General features: G+C 46.5%; 1 protein-coding gene across 1 annotated transcript in view; it reads left to right on the top strand.

Moving 5' to 3' along the window:
- efnb3b (ephrin-B3b) overlaps positions 1-22,961 on the top strand; it is a 70,024-nt gene that overhangs the window by 33,657 nt on the left and 13,406 nt on the right. The window contains exon 2 of the mRNA XM_034557190.1: positions 1,424-1,713. Coding sequence (XP_034413081.1) covers positions 1,424-1,713 — 290 coding nt within the window. The remainder of the gene's footprint in view (positions 1-1,423; positions 1,714-22,961) is intronic.

Raw genomic sequence — 22,961 nt, 5'->3', positions numbered from 1 at the left:
TCACTTAACATTCGGTGTGCGGAAGCAAATTTCCTCCTTTTTCATCTTTTACTTCTGTAAACATTTTTTACACATTTATCTTAACCCGAGATAAAGACATGACGGCTGTGCATAGGCCGGGACTACTTTCTGTCTCCCCGCTGTTAGCCTTGCTTGCGTGGAGCGTTAAAGTCATCGCAGGCCTCAGGGGCTAAGTTGATAACTCATAGTATTTGGCCTTATCAGCAAGAGATGGCCCCCGCGCTGTAAAAGGCAATAACAGACTTTTGAGTCATTTGTTGAGTTTATGCCCCTCTGACTTCTGTTCCATGTTCTCGACCTCTGAAAGCTGTGCGCCATACTTCAGAAAAAAAATAAGGAAAGGAAAAGCCCTTTTAAGATCATTAAGACCATCAAAAGCTGACTGAACTGAAAGCCACTGAGAAATGCTATTGATGATGATGTCGATGAACCGTTCTCAAGCATTCTTTGTTGTTGTTGTTGTTGTTGGCTCAGCATCGGTTCAGGCTGCAGGTTTCCCCACAGATAGCAGGTGTCAAATCGTCAGTTAGGCCGCAAACAAACAGACGGCACATATATATATATTTTCATATCATACGAGGATGACAGACATCAAAACAGCTAATTAGCAAACTAATTAACTCTACCTACCTGAGATTTGGCAGCTCGGTTCCGCGGCGATGGTCGTCCGCCCGTGTGTCTTCCTCTATGGACATGCTTCAGTTCTCGCTTCCCGAGTACGAGGGGCGGGGGAGAAAACACCAAAATGAGTTCTGCCAGAAAAGAAAGTGAAAGTTGTTTTTGCGATACTTCCCCTTCATTTCCCATGCACACACTCAACATGAGCGTATTCATTGCAAGTCCTTTTCGTTGACTTCACCTCACATTCGTTTGCGGTATTTTTCTGATTTGAATTCCGTCTCGCCTGGAGTAGACTCGAGGCTTTTATTTGGATGGAAATGTTGCTCCCGTTCGCTTTTGCATACATTTGACTATTGCAGATATTTTTGTGTGATCAACATCTACATCTGAGGCTAAGCCTATACTTCTTTTTTGTACATTTCTGCAGGCTAGTTGTGGTGAGTAAGAAGAAAACGCATAGTTGAATGCTGTTGTAATAACTGTGTTCTCTTTGGCTTTGGATCGGGGCTTATTTCCCCCATGTGGATGGTTGGCTGGTGGTTATATTTCCTCAGTTTTTTCCTCCACCACTTCACGAGGTCAACCGGGGTTCGCGTGCGATTGTGCGGTAATACATGTTTTTGTGCAGTTGATTGCGCTGCGGTTCCTCCGTGAAGGCGAGGAAATAAGAAAGGGCCCATCTGTTGCTCATTCAGCAGCGAGGACAGGTGTCTCAGTTGGTTTATACTGCAGGAAGCAAACGATTATATTTAATATTTCTTTTCCTCGTTCCTCCCCACAGGTTCAGGGACGATAAGGGATACGTTCTGTACCCTCAGATCGGGGACCGGCTGGACCTCATCTGTCCGCCGCTGGACATGGCCAGGTCCACGCCGGAGTACGAGTTCTACAAGCTCTACCTGGTGTCGGTGCGGGAGCAGGCGGACCGCTGCGAGGTGAGCGGCCCCCCCAACATCGTGCTGACCTGCGACGAGCCCACCCGCGAGCGTCGCTTCACCATCAAGTTCCAGGAGTTCTCGCCCAACCTCTGGGGCCACGAGTTCAAGAGCATGCAAGACTACTACATCATCGGTGAGTCGAGGGAGCCGATCCGGAGACTAGGGGACAGAGTGTTTAAGTGTGTGTTTAAGTGTGTGTGTGTGTGTGTTTGGGGGAGGGGGGTTGTTATGATTGCACGGCTGATTTTCTGATTGTGTCTGAATGTGTTTGTTTATTCCAGTGATGATGATGACGATGGTGATGATAAAGATGATGATGATGGGGATGATTGGTGTGTTTAGAGTAATTAGGTTTGATCCGGCCCACGAGTGGAGCCAGTACAGGACTTACAATGCAAAAAATGACCAGATGAGTTTTCAGGAGATTTTTAAGGGGCTTATTTCTGTATTTATTTGACATCCTATATACATCTTTAGAGCCCTCGCACCGACAACGCTGGAGAGCGACATATTGTACTTTCACTTGTTTTGCCTAAAACACACTTCAGGTCTGGTTTTTCCAATCAAAAAAGAGAAAAAGGAAACCTGTTCTATTCTTCATTCTTTGCAGCGTGTCCCTGGATGTGTCCTTCAATGCAACTTGTGTGGGATTTTGTGTCGAGTGAAATATGGTTACATTTGTTCTTTAACGTTGTTTCTAAATGTGTGTGTGTGTGTGTGTGTGTGTCTGTCATCGCTTTGTCCTGCCCCGATGCCACGTTGGCCTCGGGCCTGTTTATTGTTACACCCAGCCTCTCAGTGACCGCAGATGGAGAAGCGCCGTTTGTTTTGGTTTACTCAGAGGGTTTGTTTGGAGTTATGGCCGAACGAAGACCCGATGAGGTCATCGCGGCGGGCCAGAGCCAGAGCGCTTGTATCGGACGGAGCAATCTGCAAGTAAAGGTCGCGTCAACCGAAACCTGTGGGTTGTTTTTAAATACAGCACAAGAGCCAAGAGCACAAACACACACACACACACACACGCACACACACACACACACACGCACACGCACACACACACACACACACGCACACACACACACACATACGCACACGCACGACCACAAGTTTCCAATACAAACAACAAGCACTGTAAAAAAAAAATAAATAAAAAAGAAAACACCCCAGGAGTGAGAGAGAGTGAGCAGCAAAGAGAGAGCGAGAGAGAGTGAGAGAGAGACCCTGTTTGATTCCCATAGCTCTCCTCCCACGCACCTGCAAGCTCTATTCACTCAGGTGTGCAAATGCTCTTTTCTCTACTTTTCATCTGCGGGTAGAGAAAAAACAACAAACCCTAAAAAAAAAAAGAGCCAGGAGGAGCAGGAAGCTGGGACAGAGATGGAGAGACAGGCCGCGATAGAGAGAGAGAGAGACGGAAAAAGAGACAAAGAGAATATAAGATCTCTCGAAGTCTGTGAAGTCCCTCATGCCTCTTTGTGTTCTATATTTGTTCGCCGGTTTCAGGTGCGCTCGTTTTCTCCGCTATCAGTCCTCACAGCCGGCGTGTTTGTGGAGAGAGGTGAGGCACTGTGCATATCTCTCCTGCATCATTATCGACATATAAGTATTTCTCTTAGATTAGATATGAGGAGGTGAGGTAGCAATGCAGTGGCGCAGTAATCGTTGTGTGTGTGTGTGTGTGTGTGTGTTTGTGTGCGTGTGTGTGTGTACGTGTGTGCCCAGGGACCCAATGATACAGGAATGTTGGCTCGATAAGCAGGGAGTGAAATTAATGCAATCTGATACCTGCTGATACCCGATTCAATGACTGACAGATGTTGAACAGCCACGTCAAATGCGGCTGCACTCACAGGATTCATAAAACTGACACGCTGATGGCTAAATTAAACTATTTCGTCGTTGAAAATCCTTTTTAATGTCCAATAACACGTGTTTGGGACATTATCCCAGTGTGCTAATACTCACCTCAAGTAGCTTTTATGGTGCGCTCATGTGGATATGTATCATATAACGATGCACACATATCAGTGCATTTCATGGCAGTGGCGTTCTATTATGCTGCATCTTTTAAACCTTTTAATCCAGAGCCCTTTTTTCTGCAAAAAAATTGTTGCATTACATCTCAGAAGGTCAATTTCATTAAGTGTGGACTCAAAGTTACAGTTGATAACTTTGGTAAAAAAAATGTTTTTCATCATATTTGCGCAAACTGCCACTATATGCTGAGAGCAGCACACGAGACAGATAATGTGAAAATGAAGTTCCTCTGAGGTGTCCAAGGCGTCTCAAGAGAAACAACCAATCGGAGCCGAGAAGTCTCTCAGCTGTTAATCACCGCGCGTGAAGCTCGTGAGGCCCGTGAACTCCGATCCAACTGTCAAACTACGGCGACATCAAAATTAATCAAGATTCTGTTGCCGCATTGGCCATATCTCGCCTCAAATGTTTTCAGAAACAGGTTTAGCTGTAAAACCAGAGTTTGCTTGCAAACGTTCTAATTTTACCGCTAGACGGCACACTGAAATAGGCAACGCAGTAACCGAATCTTGATTCATATTCATCGATTTGATCGGAGTTCACGGGCAGTGATTGACAGCTACATTAGAGACTTCTCGACTCTGATTGGTTGTTGGTTTATTTTTGGAGGGTTGGGGGGATCCATGTCGGAATTTTGCTAAGGTCAATATGAAAAAAACTGTAGCTTTGTGTCAAGCCAACACATAATCAGCATGCTTGTGACTACCAACAACGCTGTGTGGCTTTAAGGGACGGCCCAGGTCTGTGACCAAAAGTGACCGGGGTTCTGTTTCCTCCTCCTCCACCGCCTATCGTGCACAAAGCCAGTGCACACTGTGCAGATCTCCTATCAGTAAACAAGTTATTGTTTTTCAAACATCTGTTGAAAAAACTTAATGACATTGCATAAAAAGTACAAACGGTCATAAAACCCACCGCAGGCACACGGAAATATGCAAGCAGCGAGGCCCGATGTGGCCCACAGTCTCTGTTTTGCACACGTCCCCTCCGTGCCGCCACCTGGCAACTGGAGCGTCCAGACATAGAAACACCTTTATCTTCACACACAGACCAGACTGATCGATTGACAGCTCCAGCCCCAATCAATGGCGGCTGCAACACAAGGTCACACACACACACACACACACAGACACATTTGAAGAAGGGGAGAGTCGGACAGTTGAGGAGTAGCTGATCATGGAGAGCATTTGGTGCTGATAACTTATTGATAACGTCGCCAGATAGCTGGCGTGCAGTGTGTCTATGCCCTTAATGAAGAATCGCCTGTGTGCTGAATGAGCCCGGGAGATAATTGATAATCTGCTGCTCACATATCTGCAGTGGCTCGTGTGTGTGCCAGCCAGCCTTCTTTTCAGGGGCCGATCTCGTGCATGCTGAACACGCTTGTTTGTTCCAGTAAATGTACGTTTGTGCGTGTGTGCGAGGCCGCCGATGTATACGCGCGAGCCTTCGGGGGAAACCGCGCTTTAATTAACCTATAGCATAACGTGATTTCATTTGCACAGTGCAGCCGAGCGTGGCGGCACGCGCGTCTGGAGCGCTGGTGGTGATGCGGTTGGCGGGTTGGGTGGCGGAACAGCAGGAGGAAACGGAGGGCCGTGGAGGTTAATTTTCCAAAATTAAACCCATTACAGATTAACGGTAACTTGAAGTCCGCTGGGTAATCTGTTTCCTCCGCAGTCGGCCACCGTGCTGCATGGTGAATGCAAAACCCCCCCACAAAACAATGAAAAAAAAACGCTTTAGGGGTTTTTATTCCCACGCTGTGGTTTGTTTCTCGACGCCATCGACGCGTGCCAACCGCTGGTCGCTTCTGGAGAATCCCGAAGTTTGCTTTGTTTTTGCGGGTCACTAACGCATCGCAGATGGCACTGTTTGGTAATCAGATTACTTGAATCCCATTAAATCTAATTCTTTAATTCTGTACCCCGCGGAGAGGAGCGAAAGAGTGGTGAAATTGATTAGTTATACTCACTGATTGATGTTTTCATTCATAACGCGAGGTCAGAGTTTATGTAAACCCATTTCTCTGTCACACTCTCTCTTATCCCCCCTCCCCCCCCCCTCACTCACTCTCTTTCACTCTCAGTCTCTTCCACCCTTTTAGTTTCTTTTTCTTTCAGCCATTCAAATCCCACCATGCACACACGCATGCACACACACACACACACATGCACACACACGCACACACACACACACACACACACACACACACACACACACACGCACACACACTCACAATCAGAGCGTGGTTTTGATGACATGCTTTCTTAATTAGAACTGCATCTCCATGCAGCTGATATGCAATTTATAGGACATCATACACATGGGAAGAATAGAGGAGTTGTTGTTAAAACTGGTCCCGGATCAGCAGATTTTAGCAAATGTTTTTTTAAGTTACTCAAGTTTGGAGATATTTGATCTGATATTGAGGAAATCTACAGAAACAATGTGATTTTTACTCTGGAGGCCTCACTGTAACCGGATTTATCGAACAAAATAGTGCCTATAAAGCCCGATGACTACTTATTATTACTAATTACTGATACTGATTATAGTGTTATTGAATCTTGCTTGAACATACTTCTTTTAAAAATCTTTAATGTCTCTTCATTTGGAGATTGAGTGATGGAAGTGAAGGCCGGGAAGACGTCGAGTCAGAACAAGGAGGGGACACTGGGAGGACGTTGGGACATGTATGTGCAGAGGGGAGAGGAAAGAGAAGAGATGGGGGAGAGAGAGAGAGAGACAAAAGTAAGAAAGATGGATTAAAGAAGACAGGGAGAGGTCTCTCGTTGTGTGTGCGCCGGATGGGAATGGGATGTGAGTGTCAGTTGACACGCACAGACCCGGCTTCTCATCTGCAGGGTGACACTGAAACAACACGGCCACTTTCAATCACGGCGGAGGCGGCTGCTGCTGCTGTCAGGGGACACGCACACACACACACACACACACACACACTCATATATGTTTGAACACACACCAACGGGCACACAAGCAGTGAATGATTGCAGCCTCACAGTCAACATACATATGACCTCATACGGGAGTGACCTCTCTCTCTTTTACACACACGCACGCACACACACACACACACACACACACACACACACACACACACGCAAACGCACAAACTCGTGTCACTAATGGTCCTTGGTGCTCACACTAACATATGCATGCTCACATCGCCGTACACAGAGGCTTTCTCATAAATATATGCACTCACACACACACATTGACGTACAAAAAGGCTTGTGGTTGTAAACACGAAAATAGTCTGGAAATAGCATGCGCGGGTAGCGGTTTGTTTGGTGTGCGACCCGGCGGCCAGCACGTGCACGTATGTCGGGTGGACATGAAGGTTTTTATTTTATTTTTTCCTCTGTTTGTGTGCACATGTATGACTCTCGGCGGTGTGTTTAGGGAGCAGGGCCCCCGGGGCTTTGCGGAGAGCTCGGTGCTTGCCGCCGCCGCACAATAGCGGAAGATAAACAAGCCCTCCCGCTAATATGAATAATAGAAGAGCTGACTGGGGCCTGCACACCTAGAAAAATAAGTTTTTTTTGGAGTCGGGAGTTAATGGTGTGTGTCTGCTGCATGTCCAATGGAGTCTTATCTGCAAAATGATGTTCTCTCTCTTTGACTTGGTATTGTTTTCCTCTTCTTTGTCTCTCTGTTTGTCTTTCTTGTCCATCCATCTGCCTCTTTCCCCGTCTGTGTCATCCTGTGTGTGTGTCTGTGTGTGTGTGTGTGTGTGTGTATTCATATGCATTTGTGAGTCTTTAATGGCAACTTTTAGTCAAAGTCTCTGTGTGCAACTTTGGACAAGGTGGGGCTACATCTGGTGTGTGTCTGTCTGTGTGTGTGTGTGTGTGTGTGTGTGTGTGTGTGTGTGTGTGTGAGAGGTCTAATTGTTGGACAACGCGGGGCCGGCGCAGCGTGTGCAGAAAGCGATGTCGAAGTATTCAATAATGCAGAGGTACTCACTGGTTTATTTATCAGGGTTAAGCTGAAATAAATGACACATAATCCAGATGGGGGAGAGGGAGGGAAGGAGGGAGGACAGAGTGAGAGCGAGAGAGACAGATGAAGGGAGAGAAAGATGGGGAACATTAGTTAAACGGAGAGTGAAATAGAGGAGAGAGAAGAGACAATGGAGGAGAGGAAGCGTAGAGAAACACTGCACTGCAGCCTAAATGAGCTGCACCTCGCCGCCGCTCTGCGTTAGTTTATGATTCCCCATGTGCATACGTGCGTGGCTGTCTCTGTGTGTGTGTGTGTGTGTGTGTTTGTGACTGAGCGGCACACAACTTTGCGACTGCAGTGAGGGGAGCAAAAAGTGAGAGATTCAAGAAGCGGATGGGTGGAGGGAACGGTGGAAAAGCAGCTCGGGGGGGCGGGGGAGGGAGGTGATCCAGGGACTGAGAGAAATCTATATCTGCTGAATATTTGATCAAGTTTAAGCCCTCAGATTTGAGCCTCCTGCCAGGCTCCAAAGCAACCGCAGACACAGGGGGGAGAAGAGGAAGCTGCAGGGAGGAGGGCGAAGGAGGTAGAAACGAGATGACCATGGTGAGGGGCTTAGAGCCACGGTAGGGGTTGTTTTATACAGAATAATCCCTCTGAATACTAAAGGCTTGTGGAGAACTATATATCCCATCTGCACGTCTGTCAAAAAGAAAGGGAAAGTCTTGAAAGTGTGTCGTGAAAAGTGGTCCTATATCCCATTAAACATAAAGTAATACTAACTTCTCTCTCATTAATTTAATGGCGTTAAATGGTTTGAAACCCCTTGAGAAGCACCAGCTTGAAAACGCTCCAAAAACTAATGTTGGGTTATTAAAATGGTTTACACGCACAGAATATTGAGACTGTAACAAAGCCTCCCAGTCCATATAAGGGCGGCTGCTTGTTAAAGGTTTACATTTATTCTTTCGTTAATCTCATCGTTGAGAAAAATACTGAGATCCCACATGTTTTTATTGTAACAAGTTACAAAAAAAATCTATTAAAGGCTTAAGGGGGTCCATTTTGATTTACATTTAAGCTCCGATGCTGGAGAACAAACTCCCCCTCAGTGTCAGATCAGCTGAGTCACTGCCTCAGTTTAAAAACCCACCTGTATAATATCTTTTCAAAAGATCTTTTCATATTTTGTTTTATCCCTCTGTGTTTGAACACCTCTTAAAACCCTGTTTTTTGTTGCATTCTTCTGTGAATTATGTTCTTTTAAATCCTTAGTGAATCACCTTGTAACTGCGGTTTAAAAAAATAGAGATAAAGTTTTATTATTATTATTATTATTATTATTATTATTATTATATGCGGCCACGAATGTGGTCGGAGTGATCCGATCTCAGCGTGTCCTGGTACATCCACACCTGTACTTTGAGCCGTCCCCTGACAGAAGTGTGTCTATCACCTCAGTTGTGAACAAGGCCTGAACCGAACTGCAAAATCTCTGCCGACTCTCTTTACTTTTTATTTCTTCCCGTTCTCTTCCGACCACCGTGAGTCTGACTTCGAGTGCAACTCCAAGCGCATCAAGGCCCTCACATGTGTTTGTGGCCCTCGGGGGACACGCCTCGAGTTCGCTCCAAGCCGGCCCCTGACAACTGTTTGCGAGGTGGACATGAGACTGCTCCTCCAGCCGGCAACACATTTTTCACACTCGACTAAACACATCGAATTCTCGCTGCGAGCCGCTTAGTTAAACTCTCAAGTGTGAAAATTGCCTCAAATAAAGAAAATGGAAGAGAATAGGCCAGTATGGGGTACGGTGCAACGGACCCAACTAATTCCCCCTCTAGAGATGAAGTTGTTCTGCATCTCTCAATGGATGAGAGGAAGTGGATCGTAGAAAAGACGACTCTATTTAAAAGCACGATAGTCAACTCAAGTGGTTTAATGATTAGATTGCCCTGAGCTGCACTGCACCGTTTCATATGTAACTTCATTATATGAGTGAGAATATGTACACGTGCTCACACACAGTACACACACCGCTGCGAGAGCACTGTAAACATGCAGCATACTGTGTGGTGACACCTGTGCCAGGGGACACACAATGATAAATAACAAGGTTTTTCTGTGGTAAAGATAATAGGGCGAGAGGAGAGGGACGAGAGTGCGCTGATGTGAAGTGACAATGGGAAGGGGGGTATTTGGGCAAGGGGGGAGGGGGGGAATAAAATAAGAGAAAGGGAGAAGATAGAGGGGAGGGAAAAGAGGGGAAAAAAAGAAGAAAAAAAGATGTGTGTTGAGTGTGAGTAAGAGAAAGTGACAGATCGCCTGGCCGATTTAGGTCAGCAATCAGAGCGGCGCTACTGTCTGAGATTGGCTGTGCGTGTGATGTTGGTCCGGGTCTTTTTGTGCGTCCGTGCAGGCAGGCAGGCGGGAGGGAGGGAGGGTGCATTCGTGGGTGCTGGTGTGCGCTTGCGCGGGCGCCATGTTTGTGTGTCCATCTGTTTGTGCGGAAGGCTGACTGTGGAGTTTGTGAGGGTTTTTGTGTGTGTGAGTGTGTGTGTGTGTGTGTGTAGTTTGGCTTGGTGAGAGTTGATTGTGTGAGTGTGAATACGTCTCTCCTGTTAAAGGTCAGACAAGAAGAATCCCTCCCTAATTGGATTGGGCCTGGTTTACATTGTATGATCCATTTAACACACACACATACACACAAACACACACACACACACACACTCACAGGCCGATACACAAACTTTTCTCGTTCCCCATCGCAGCTTGACAGACAAAGGCGTCATTGTGCTGCTGCCTTCTGTTCAGGAACCTTTTGCAGAAGGATGTGTTACCCGGCAATTAGACATGGGGGAGTTCAAAACAAGCGCACCTCTCTTGTGACCTCTGCCATCAGGAGAACACATTAGCCGGCTAATATAGCTTTGATTTAGTGTCCAGGTTCACACAAACACGACCTCCGATCACAATGAAAACCTTCACGCAGACAGATGCATAGCCGACCGCAGAGACACACTTTGTGTTTGAATATTTCTGAGAGTGGAATTAAAAGTAAGGGCGTAGTTAGCCTAGTTAAGCATACAGATTGGAAGCTGCTAGCCTAGCTTAATCCAAAATACAAACATCCAAAAATAAAGCAACAGTTGCTCTTATTTACACGATGCATCTGTACTGGCTTTTTCCTGAGATTGAGATGAGAAGAGAGCTGGAGTTAGGCGAGAGTTCAGCCTAGCTTAGCATAATCACAGGGGCAAAAGTTAGCATGCCGACAGCCAGGAAATGTATATACGTTTTCTCCTCTAACCTTTAGGAAGCAACTAAATGATGTTGAACTATTCCTCCAAGAGGCACACCGCTGCTGCTTTTTATGGCTCTGTCTATAAGTTACAGGCGTGATCTTTGCCATGTGTGAGGGAGATTATGGTGCTCTTGGATTTCGAGTTGGACCCGGCAGCTGTTCAGTCGAAGGAGATGAAGAGGGAAAATAAATTACAGGGAAACGGGCGAGCTGGAATAACTTGAGCATGCAGGAGGAGCGAGGGGGAAGCAGAGGAAGAGGTCGTCTTTGGACGGGGCTGATGAAAGAAGATTTCTGTGGACTGCTGTGAGGAGAAAGAAGAAGAAGAAGACCGTGTAGACACTGGAGCAAGAGGGCCCACGGCTCAAAGACACAAGGACAAACAATCGGCCGCAAATCCTTTTTAACCACCATTTAAGCGGGCCCTAATTACCCCCAAAAACACCACAAAGAACATCATTATCACACTGCACTCGTGCACGTGCGCACTATGTGTGTGTATGTGTGTGTGTGTGCACGTGTGCTCCACTTGTTTACTGAAGAGGGGATCATTAGCGGACTGGCTGTTTACTTGTTCTCGACTAATCGTCATTGTTGTGAGATACTTTGGGTGCATTTCACAAATACAACAAGGCATTTTCTGCTATTCCCCCCCCCCCCCTCTCACCGTCAGAGCCCAAATCCTTCCCCTCCACACACAAACCCTCCCCCTTTGTTGGCTGTAGGATCCCTTCCTCTCTTCCTCTGTCCGGCGTATTTCTACTCTGGGGTCAACCCAAGCCCAAAAAGCTTAATTTGATGCATGTTGCTCCGGCGAGCCAATGGTCTTGATAATCGCTTAGAATGTGCAAAACGCATGAGCCCCCCCCCCCCCAAAAAAAAAAAGAATCTGGGAAGTGGAACAAGCGGCGGAACTAATGGTTGTGATGTTGTCACGGTCCCTGTAAGTCTGTGTGACGTGCTGCGGGGCCAGACGTGGCGAGGCTCCACGCTCGCAAATCAGCGGCAGGGTTTGGCATCTTGAATGTCACGGCGGAGCGGAGCGCTGAGTAAGTGATACAGTAAAGGGTTTCAGATGAAGACGGCTTCAAGTAGTCCCTGTAGGTCTAATATTAATCCCTACTGTTCCCTCTGGGGGACGGGGACGGGGGGTGGTGGGGCATATCGTCCACATAAGTACCACACATCTGCCTCTGCTACATACGCTTATTACATATTGATGACAAGGTACGGGGGGGGGGGGGGGGATAATTGAATATCCTCATCATGGAGGAGCACTTGGTCTCGTTTCTCCACTTGAGACTATCCTCAAGTGGGTGGGGGAAGGTGGAGTTGGTCTGTGTGTGTGTGTGTGTGTGTGTGTGTGTGTACCCTTTTGTCCGCCTGTGCCCACCCCCCGTCTCCAGTTGGAGATCCAAGCCACAACCACGGCCCCCAGCCCTGCTAACCACTGGTTTAATATATGCAATTAAGAAGCTAATTAGAGTAATTAATTCAGGCAGGGCCGATGCCCAGCCTGGCCCCTATTCACAGCTTTGGAGCTGCCATAATCCCCCTCCCTCCACACAACCACACGCACACACACTGAGTGGACAAAGCACAACACACACTCAGACACCGCTATGCCCTCATTATGAGCGGGGGGCTTTGTTGGCTGTTGTGTGTGTGTGTGTGTGTGTGTGTGTGTGTGTGTGAGAAGTCGGAGATGAAGAAAAGGGTGTAAATAAAGACAGAGAAAAAGTGAGGCAGTCAGTCGGGCATAATGAGTGAAAACAGTGAACTAATTCATTGGCACCTCTGGGCGAGCTCGGTTGCTCTCTTCGGTGGCGCTGCGAGAGAAGAGGGCCCCGTTGTGGCAAAAATAGCGTCTTACCTCATCTGCAGCAACGCCCGGCCGGGGGGACAGACGCGGTTTAATGGAGAATGCTCGCTCCGTTTTATTGGTTTAACCTTTATTTGTCCAGGTTTGTCCCTGCAAAGATTTAGGAACTGTTTTTACAAGCCTGACTTTGCTAGGCGAGCGACCATTACATTACCGCGGGTCCATTTCAAATTATTTGAAGCTTTAATTAAGAATAAAGTCCTATTTTTTAACTTTTATTTCACAATATAATAAAGTGAACAGGGTAGCTTGTTAGTCTTTGGTGATTTACGTGCGCGCCATGAACCTTTGATTGCTTGCATTTGGCCCGGCTCTCGTACAGAAAAAAAGAAAGTAAGTAATTCCAGGTTTGTTATTTTTGGAGTGTGATTAGGAAATGTGTGATGAATTGAAGATTAGGGGAGCGGGGCAGATTTACAGCATCTTGAGCATGCCGCTTTAAACGGATTACTGATAAAGTAATCGAAGAAGTTTTGGCAGACGGCACTCTAGAAACAAAAAAGGTTGCCCAACCCACAAATATGACACCGGGTGACAAATTAGACACAGCTTATTTAGGGCTGCCGCGTTACATGAGATGCTAACACGATTCTGCCTATTTGCTGGGATTTGTGCTACCATTTTTTTTTTAAGAATATGTCTGTGTTTTCCACTCCTGTGGAACTGATATTTTGAGCTAAGTGCCCCTCATTGAAGACATTGACGTTGAAGTGCACTCTTTTTGCTCTCCGAGTTTCCAGAGTACATCACACTTATATCAATCCTTACGCCACCAAATCACTTCTTGTTATGTGAGATTTTGTCAGTTTGCGAGAGGGAAATGTCTCCCATCTGCCATGTTTTGGCATGCTGCGGCACCTTTTTTAAATAATTTTTTACCGGGCCTTTAAAGAGCTGCTAGCAGTCCTTAGAGGTAAGAGTTGTGGGCTTGTGATCTTACAAGAGCTCTGTGTGTGCGTGTGTTTGTGTGTGTGTGCTTTCAGTAGCACATTTAAAATATGAATAAGCCTGAGCTGTTTTTACCATAGAACCTCATACTTGACCCCGTTAAAAGTTTCACTCAGGTGGTCTTTCTCTTTTTTTGTTCTCCGCTTTTGTCATTCTGCATGTCTGTCTCTCTCTCTCTCTCTCTCTCTCTCTCTCTGGACGGCACACTCATGACTCTTTTAGTTGCTCTCTATCCTCTTCCAGTTCCCCGCCGCAACTCGAAGACGGCACAAAAATAAAGTGATCGGTGACGAGGTACAGTCCGGGCGTCCCCCTTTCGCTATCGGGTCGAGCAGAATAACGACTCACCCGCTCAAATATCACGTGCGCGAAGATGAAATCAGGAAATTAAAATGTTGCGATACGTTTCCAGATCCCCCTGGGTACCCATAGCGGCTCAGAAAACCCACGTATTGTCTATATATATATATATATATATATATATATATATATATATATATTTATATATATCCTCGGAAGGCCCTCGGTCTGGCGTTGTAAAGTTTCATGAGGCTGTGCATATCCTAGAGGTCACAACGTGCCGTTTTATACAGTGACGGTATATCATGCATGAATACCATTGGGCTCCTTCCAGTCAAACCCAATTTACACAATTCCAAGCCCGTTTAGGGACCCAAGTATGCAGAAATATGAGAATACATCATTTCTGGAATAGCTTTATTGCCTAAAACTGCATTGGAATAGTATAAAGTGGGCATGTCTGTAAAGGGGGGGGACTCCCAGTAGACCCCCTTTCTATTCAGATATCTTGAGGTGAGAGGGCAAGGGAATATATTGTTTCTCTTCCCCCATGCCAAATTGTAGCCTAACCTTGGAGCGTTATTTAGATTTCTTCCCGACATCTCCAGCCTCCGAAGGGCCGTAAAGTCGGCCAAGGACACTGGTGTCCACGAGAAGGAGTGGAAGAGGTTAAACCAGCACGCATCCGCGAAAAATAGTTGTGACATATCCTTCAGGATAATTTACAGTCACAGTTGCAACAGAGGTTTGCTTACCACACCTGTTTTAATCAACCTTGACAGACTCGGCATTGTGTGGTTTACTTTGGATGCGTGGGAGGGGGAGGGGGGGGGGGGATCTTATCGGGCTAATGAAGCTCGCTGAACTTGAACACGGAGGTGACGGACAGATATCTGTCAGCTGTCGGGTTAAATAAACTCCCCATCAGGCAAACGGGAACTCCAAGCCAACCGCCGAGAGAAACCTCGCGCTAATGAGGACACACGGGTTTTTCCAGTCCCCCCGGTGCGCCGGATAGCCGCGGATGATTTCACTTAAGCAAACGCGAGACCAGGAGATTAGACGCATTCGGGAAGGAGACGCGGACGGACGAGACGCGGACGGACGAGACTCGGGACGAGCAAATAAGATTTACGAGGTTCACATAAACACACTCCAAACCTGAAGACAGACTGACACATGCGGAGAGGAAACACACCCACATTTCTGAATACAAGCACAAGCATGCACACACACAACACACACACACACACACACACACACACACACACACACACACACACACACACACACACACACACACACACACACACACACACAGACTGCCATACAGCTAAGCACACAACTTCTAGCAGGCTGCTTTAATCACAGAGGAGCTAAACAAACACAACTGTCATCGCTCTCTCTCTTTCCCTCACTGTTGCACACATATAGAATTTATAAAAATATACACTGGCACACACATTCAGTACACACAAACACACACATGCACACAGTATATAATTGCCCTATGCTTTCTGCTGTCCATCATCTTCCCCTTCATATCCAACCCTTCTTCTTTCCACTTTCTCTCTCTCCAATCTCTCCCGAGCAGTGTGCAGGCGCAGATGTCAAGATGTATTATTTCGGCTGGCTTGCTCCCATGTTTTGTGTATGTGTGTGTGTGTGTCTGTGTGTGTGTCTTTCCTCTTTTGGAAACAAGAACAATGGTGTTTGGGATGGGGGGGGATTGGTGGCGAGGAAGAGGAATGGGGGCCGCACTGGTAAAGATTAGTCAAACATTTCTGTGTTACAATGTACATGCCTGTGTAGACTAAAGCATACATTGCGAGGAGAAGAGCACACACCATCTCTTCAAGTATTGCAGTCATGGTTCAAGGACATTTAAGAGAAGTACACACACACTGGAACACTGAATTGGATCTGTGTTGATCCATTAGGAGGACCTCCATGCTCGTCAGGATTGTGTTATAGCTCAGTCTTGGCTGGTGCATTTAAAACACTCGAAGTGAGCCAGGTTTAAAGTGCTTCTGTGTGTGTGTGTGTGTGTGTTTCTGTATACACAGTGTCTACAGCCTGTGACATAGCTGCTGGTTGAAAGAATGGTATGCGATGAAAGAAGGAAACTTAAGAGACACTGTTTTCTGTGTTTTCTTGATGAGTGGGGGCCTTGCAACGGATGATGGCCCCTTGTGGCCCCTGTCATCGAAAGCAATGATAATAGTAAGAGTGATAGATTAATAATAGAAGTGATAGTTCAAATGTGTCACTCCTTTTAGCTGAACTTCTTTATACCAACTATAAAGCGAGGAATCTTTGTGGGTGTGTCCTTCGGATCCCGACAACCATCCATGCGTTCTCCTTCACACAAGGAGCAGTCTGTCTAAACCCGGAGATGAGTCAGCATTTTGTGTTTTATGGTTCCTTGTCTCGAAGTCAAAGGGCTTTTTGAGTGGTTTTTGAGATGCCTGAAATAAGATTTCAAAGTTTTGTTATATTAAGTAAAACTAGTAACTAGACCACCTTTAGCTTAATTACAGCTTTTTACTGGCATCCACATAAATTTTTTTTATAAAAGTGTAGTTCCTTTGTGATGAGGATCTTGCCGAAACAAAATGTATAAGTATCAGTAACGTGGGTCCGCCACAGAGCTTGTTTGCTGCAATAATTCAAAATTCAGTGGTAACATCCCATTGGTTTTTTCCTTGCGGGTCGGCCTACGAAAATACATCATCATTCCTGCAGCACTCGATTGCTGAAAACCATAGGACAATAACTTTATTGTTTGGCTAGCAACTTGTTAACCTTAAGTTTTCTTTGTTGATTCAGTCGCTCCCTCCAGATAAGCCACGCCCAGTCATTGCAATATTCTGACATTTTGAAATTTGTAGATGCTCCTCCTGCAATTTGGCACAAGAGATCTCTGTACCAGGCTGGGGGGGGAAAAAGTCCCTTTTCAGATGTTCCATACATTTTGTCTATAGCTGAATCCTGTGGCCAGGGTTTACATTAGAAGAAAACAAACAGGCACTGCACTAGTGTTAGAATAAGTACAAAAATACGTTTATTTTCTTATAATTTGGGTGACCAGAGCCCTTAACACAACAGAAAGTGTAGCCTGTGCCATGGTTTCACCCGATTTAGTCCGCCCACCCAAAATCAAACAAGATTTGATTGTGGTTATTGCTCTCTCTATCTGTCACTAGATCAACACCTAACATTTTTCCAGGCTTCCAGCGCAATCTATTTTCCTATAGCTGGCCAGCAAACAGCAGAGTGCAGCCAAGAGCCCAATGATGTATAATGCAGATTAGAAGGGAAGTACTTTAGCTACAATCCTAAATAAAGTTTTCCTTAATTGCAAATCCAATTGTTTCAAAGGTCTCTCCTCTCGGTCCAGTCAACGCTCCTGCAGAGGGAAGGGCTTCAACACTCTATCACCAGAGAGAGTGTGTGACAGGCATAATTAGTTCTGTGTGTGCGCGGTGCAATAAAAGAAGAGAGACCCAGGTATGCATGTTTATTAGACGGTGGACCTGAAAGCTGCACTCAGACTCATTAAAATGTGTGATTGTGTTGCCGTTTATACGCTCTATCTTCCTTGAGCGCACACACACACACACACACACGCACACACACACACGCAAACAAACGTGCACCATGTTCCAGCGACTTTTTGTCCTTTCTGAGCTCTCGTGGAGTTCATTAAAAGCCTTAATTAGACTGACAGTTATGTGTAATTACAGTCTTTAAGATGTACAGCGCCTCGGCAAGCCCACTCCCTCACTGCCTCTTTTCAAACGTCTTTGTCTGTGGGGAGAAAGTCCGCGTGAGAGCGCTCGCACATGTGTTTGTGTGTATTGAGGAGGCCCAACCTTCTGTAACTTCTGGGCCTTTGACATTTGCCATTAATATCACCCAGAAAGGACTGACATTTACGAGGCCATTTTCTCTCACAGCTCCTGCCGCCCATGGACCTTCTCCCATTTTTCTGTCCCACTTCCACCCTCTCCCGTCCTCCTCCTCCTCCTCCTTCACACCCTTCTGCTTCCCTTCTTCTTAATTTAGAAACACCTCCCCTCTCCCCGCCGCCATCTTCCCGGCTGCTTTGGCTTTCTTTCTCTCCTGCTACGTGTCACAGATCGCTGTCACGTTCCTCCCTTCAGACCGCTGACCCACTTCCCTCTTTCCTGCGTCGTTCCGAGCTTCCTGTTTTACCAGACGTTTGTCCTTCAGCCGAGCAACTTCCCTCCCACTTTCTATCTCGCCAAAACGAAGCATAACCCAGATACCAAATCTAAAAAGCAAGAAATAGACCCCGGTGTCATTTGACCGCCTGCCCTTCAGGGAGGTTTTGTATCATCAGGTTTTGGCCTGTGATGGTGGTGCTTTTTCTTTTCTTTTGACATTTTTTTATACAAAAAGGCAACTAGTGTTGGAGAGACATGATGCAAGTGTTGCTTTTCCTTCTTTGTCAAGGTAAAACTGTTATGTGCAGCTGCAGGTAACTGGACCCAAACGCCGTCAACACTCGAAAGGGCAACTTTATTGCTCAACAGGATTTAACAGGATTCAAAAACAAACAAAACAGGCTCACACACATGATCTTCAATGATCTAGACAAGACGAACCGACAAAGGGGAATGACACGAACAGGACTTAAATACAGAGGGCTGGTGCAGGTGATTGGACACAGGAGGAAACTATCAGGGACAGGGCAGACAATCACAGGGACAGGAAGTGCAGAGAAACAGAGGACACGAGAGACAAGGACTTCAAAATAAAACAGGAAACACGACACAACACTACAGATCCTGACAAAAACATTTCAACACTACCTCCTGAGATTGTAAAAGGAAGACAAAGAGACAAAATATCAGCCAATAAATGAATCACCAAAATAAACACAAGGTATCCGCGCTGTATTCTCACCGCGCCCTAAACAGCAACTAAACACCCCTACCGTCTAAAAGTCACCATACAAAGTGGACGTTCTATACTGTATCTGACAGCTCAGTGTCCCAGAGAGAAGTTTTGGCTCCGGTGTGTTTTTCCTTGCAGCTGTTCTTCCTCGTCGAAGGGTTCGCACCGCGTGGCAGAGCCCAACGCACACACACACACACACACACACACTCGGCGAAGGGGTCGCCTCCGCAGCGTCTTCGGCATGTGTTGTGGCGAGTTGCCAATGCTGTAATCCGGCAATGACAGACAATGTCACAGCGAGGTTCTGCCTGAGAGGAAGCCCCAACAAAGAGTGGGATGGCAGCGAGGATGGAAACATAAAGGCAATAATTGAAAGGAGAGGCAGAGGGAAATGTTGGAGGGGAGGGGAAGCAACAGCGACTGGAGGAGAGAGTGATGGCTTTTTTCTTCTTCTTCTTCTTCCTTTCCCCTCCCTCCCTTCCTTCCTCCCCTGTGATGAAAGTATGACAAAGTGACAGGAGACGGGCGAGTAAGGTGTTAGTCGTCTCCCGTTTTCCTCTTCGCTGCACCGAATGCATGCTTAAACTGAGACAGTAAATCAGGCTAATGTGAGACTGAGGGCTTTTCTTTAGCGATCGTGTGCTTCACAGGTGTGTGTGTGAGTGTGTGTGTGTGCGTACATTGGGTGGAGGGGAGGGGAGTGGAGGAAGTTTGAGGGCCTAAAAAAAAAGACAACGTTATGAATTATGGGAGCCTTAATGTAAGAGGGAGAAATCTCTCCTGTACTATTAGTCATGATATGGTAGCCTGTGTCTTGTCTCCCCCCTCTTATACAACAGGTGTGTGTGTGTGTGTGTGTGTGTGTGTGTGTGTGTGTGTGTGTGTGTGTCCACCCTGAAAGCTATAGGGGGAAGCAAGACACAAAGCAATGGTGGGAATTCACTGTGACATGTTTTCAGTTGAGACACAGAAGTCGGCTCAGCGACATGGCAAATCTCCATTCATCAAAATCACCATAGGACTCTTCAAGAAGTGCTCATGACTCAATTGTTATGGCAGGAGACGGCAAGTGTTTCTTTAGGAAGGAAGGAAGGAAGGAAGGAGGGGAGAGAGGGAAGTGAGTGATGGACTTCGCTGGTTTAACCCAGATCCAGGCAGCCGCAAGGAGGAGTGGACAACCGGAGGTGTTTCGACTTTATTCTGGGATTGACTTGGGAATAAAAGAGGCTGGGGAAAAAAATTACAAAAAACATTAGCAAAGAGCAGGAGAGCCGGCGGAGGCTGCCGCTGACCCATTTCTCCAAGCCTCCAATCGAGGGGCTGAGATGATGCAGAACGGCCTCACGCAAACCTTAAGACATGCCGCACAGCGGGGTCCGAAGGGGACGACCAGACTGCTCCTTATTCCGTCACGACATCATCTCACTGGGATATAATCTCACGTTCAGACATTCTGACCCGCCTGTGGACTCATCGCGCCGCTCAGCCGGTGTCGGGCTGCGTAACCAACCCGAGAGACGTAAAAAAAAAAAAGGCTTTGCGGGTCCTTTAAAAAGAAAAAAAAAGCCTTTCATAAAACATTAAATAGAAATCAGTGCTGCAGAAGTCACTCAGGGATTCCCTGATAAGCATTCATTAAGTATTGATAAGTAGTCATTGAAGTATTCATTCAATATGCATGGTGGTCCACTCAGAGGTGTACTTGACAGGGGGTTGCCGGGATAGCAGTTTCTCACAGGTTTGTGGAAGTTCACGGATAGATACTCACGACACACACACACACACACACTCACACACAGACAGAATGCCCTCGCTGCCCCGGGACGGGAACATTGACCCAGTTGTAAGGAACATTGGTCGTGATGTCCTACATGGCCAGCACTTTACTGACGTTACACAAGGCTCATCCGGCCAGTCACTGGGCCTCTTTATAATGGCTCCCTCTTTTCTTTCTTTCTTTCTTTCTTTCTGCCGGTCCATTATGCATGTCTATGCTCCGGCGCTGACATTCACTCAACGCAGATTATTTTCTCGTCCGGGATTTGTTTCTGTTTCTGGCCGTTTAATTAACGTGAGAATGGATGACTGGGAAGAAATCTACATCTGTGTTTATGTATAGTGATGTCACCCCCCCCCGCCCCTCCTCTCCCTCCCTCTCTCTCTCTCTCTCTCACTCTCTCTCTCTGACCCCCTCAGCCCCATATATATCTTATAGGGACTATAAGCAGCTTTAAGGGGTTGTGTGCAGATTGCTTATTGACGTGCAGGGACACAGTGACCACACTGTGTTAATGCTGCAGCCATCATTAGCCGGCTGTACATCAAACCAGATTATGAACTGGGGGATGTCTCCTATGCACACACACACACACACACACACACACACATGCACACACACACTCAATGACCTCTGCGTACATGCATGAAACATTTAGATGTATGAAAATGAGAGGCCACACGCTCACACAAATACGACATGAAAATACCAAACTAGATTATCAGTATGGTGTCGTCTCAATAAATTATGAGCTGGATTTAGTCCAAGCTAAAACAACCATGTGACAGAATACCTCAGAATTTTTCAGACCTCCAACAATATTATTTCTTTTACTCACTAAGACATGAAATGGCAGCGGATCTGTCACAAGCAATCAGACTCCCTCTCAGCGGTGTGCGTGCGTGTGTGTGTGTGTGTGTGTGTGTGTGTGTGTGCGTGCGTGCGTGTGTGTGTGTGTGTTTGTCAGACATAGATATCAGGTGCACTCCACACTCTAGTCCTCCTTTTTCGGAACTCCGTTGGGGCGGTGTGAGGAGGAGGAGGAGGAGGAGGAGGAGGAGGAGGAGGAGGAGGCGGCTGCTGTGCCGTGGCCCAGTTTGTTGTGTGTGTTTTGGTGCTGGAGGTTAATACGATGTGATTCCGAGTCGTCCACCCTCCAAGCGCGCGGGACATCGAAAGACGGAGAGACAGACAGACAGAGAGAGGGAGGGGCAGAGGAGAGAGAGAGAGAGAGAGAGAGAGAGAGAGAGGGGGAATAAAGAGGTGGGGTGCTTTGATCGTAATAGAACAGGATGGATGGAAAGAGAATAACTGCTGAGAATTAAAATGTCATCGGGCACAGAGGAGAGATCAACCGCACTCAAGCAAAGACACTGAGATCATTTTCCCCTGGTGGATAGTGTGTGTGTGTGAGTGTGTGTGTGTGTGTGTGTGTATATATATGTGTGTATGTGCTGGTTGCGTGTATGACATGTCAAGGTTTTGAGGTAATGGTGTCCTCTGTGGAGGCATGTGTGAAATTGGGGGCTTACGTGAGATTCTCCGTGAAAGTGTGTGTGTGTGTGTGTTTTTTTGGTCATCATGTGACACATCATGTGAGTTCAGCCTGTGACCATGACTTGGCTCCTGATGTTGGCCTGTCCAGGTCCCACATGAACCTGTACGAAGCTGTTTAAGAACGTTTACTTTGACTCCCAGAGCGAATGCCGTACCTGTGTGCGTTTTAAATCACATTATTGCAGAATACAAATGAAAATGGAAATGAAGAGTTCCCATCAGGAATCGGCCAAATTGGTTGTCAGACAGGAATTTGGCTTTAATTTGTTCATGCACTTTAGGTAGTAAAGTAATTAGATTTATCTTAACCTTTTAGCTCTGCACGGGTCAGATTAAATGTTCTATTCCAGAAAGAAAAAGAAAAATCTAAATTAAAAAAGCAGAACCAAAGAAATGCCATATTTTTGTGCTCGCTCCACATTCAAAGCAAAACACACACATTGGTGACAATTATAGGAAAGAAAAGCGGACGCTATCTATATTTAACTGGCCAACAAATCTTTATCGGCACAAATCTCGTCTCGTTCTCGCATTACTTTCTCCGAACCACATGCATACCGCCACGTCGCCGCGTGCAACAGAGGCGCCAAACGCGCCGACGCCTTTGCGCCGTCCGTGTTTTGTGGATCAAGAGCGACCACAACAGCAGTCGACAGTGGGCCTTTGTCGGCATCCGTAAAA

Source organism: Cyclopterus lumpus, chromosome 18 (genome assembly GCF_009769545.1).
Source record: "Cyclopterus lumpus isolate fCycLum1 chromosome 18, fCycLum1.pri, whole genome shotgun sequence".
Classification (NCBI taxonomy): Eukaryota; Metazoa; Chordata; class Actinopteri; order Perciformes; family Cyclopteridae; genus Cyclopterus; species Cyclopterus lumpus.
The sequence above is the reverse complement of the archived record's forward strand: the minus strand, read 5'-3'. Positions and strand labels throughout refer to the sequence as shown.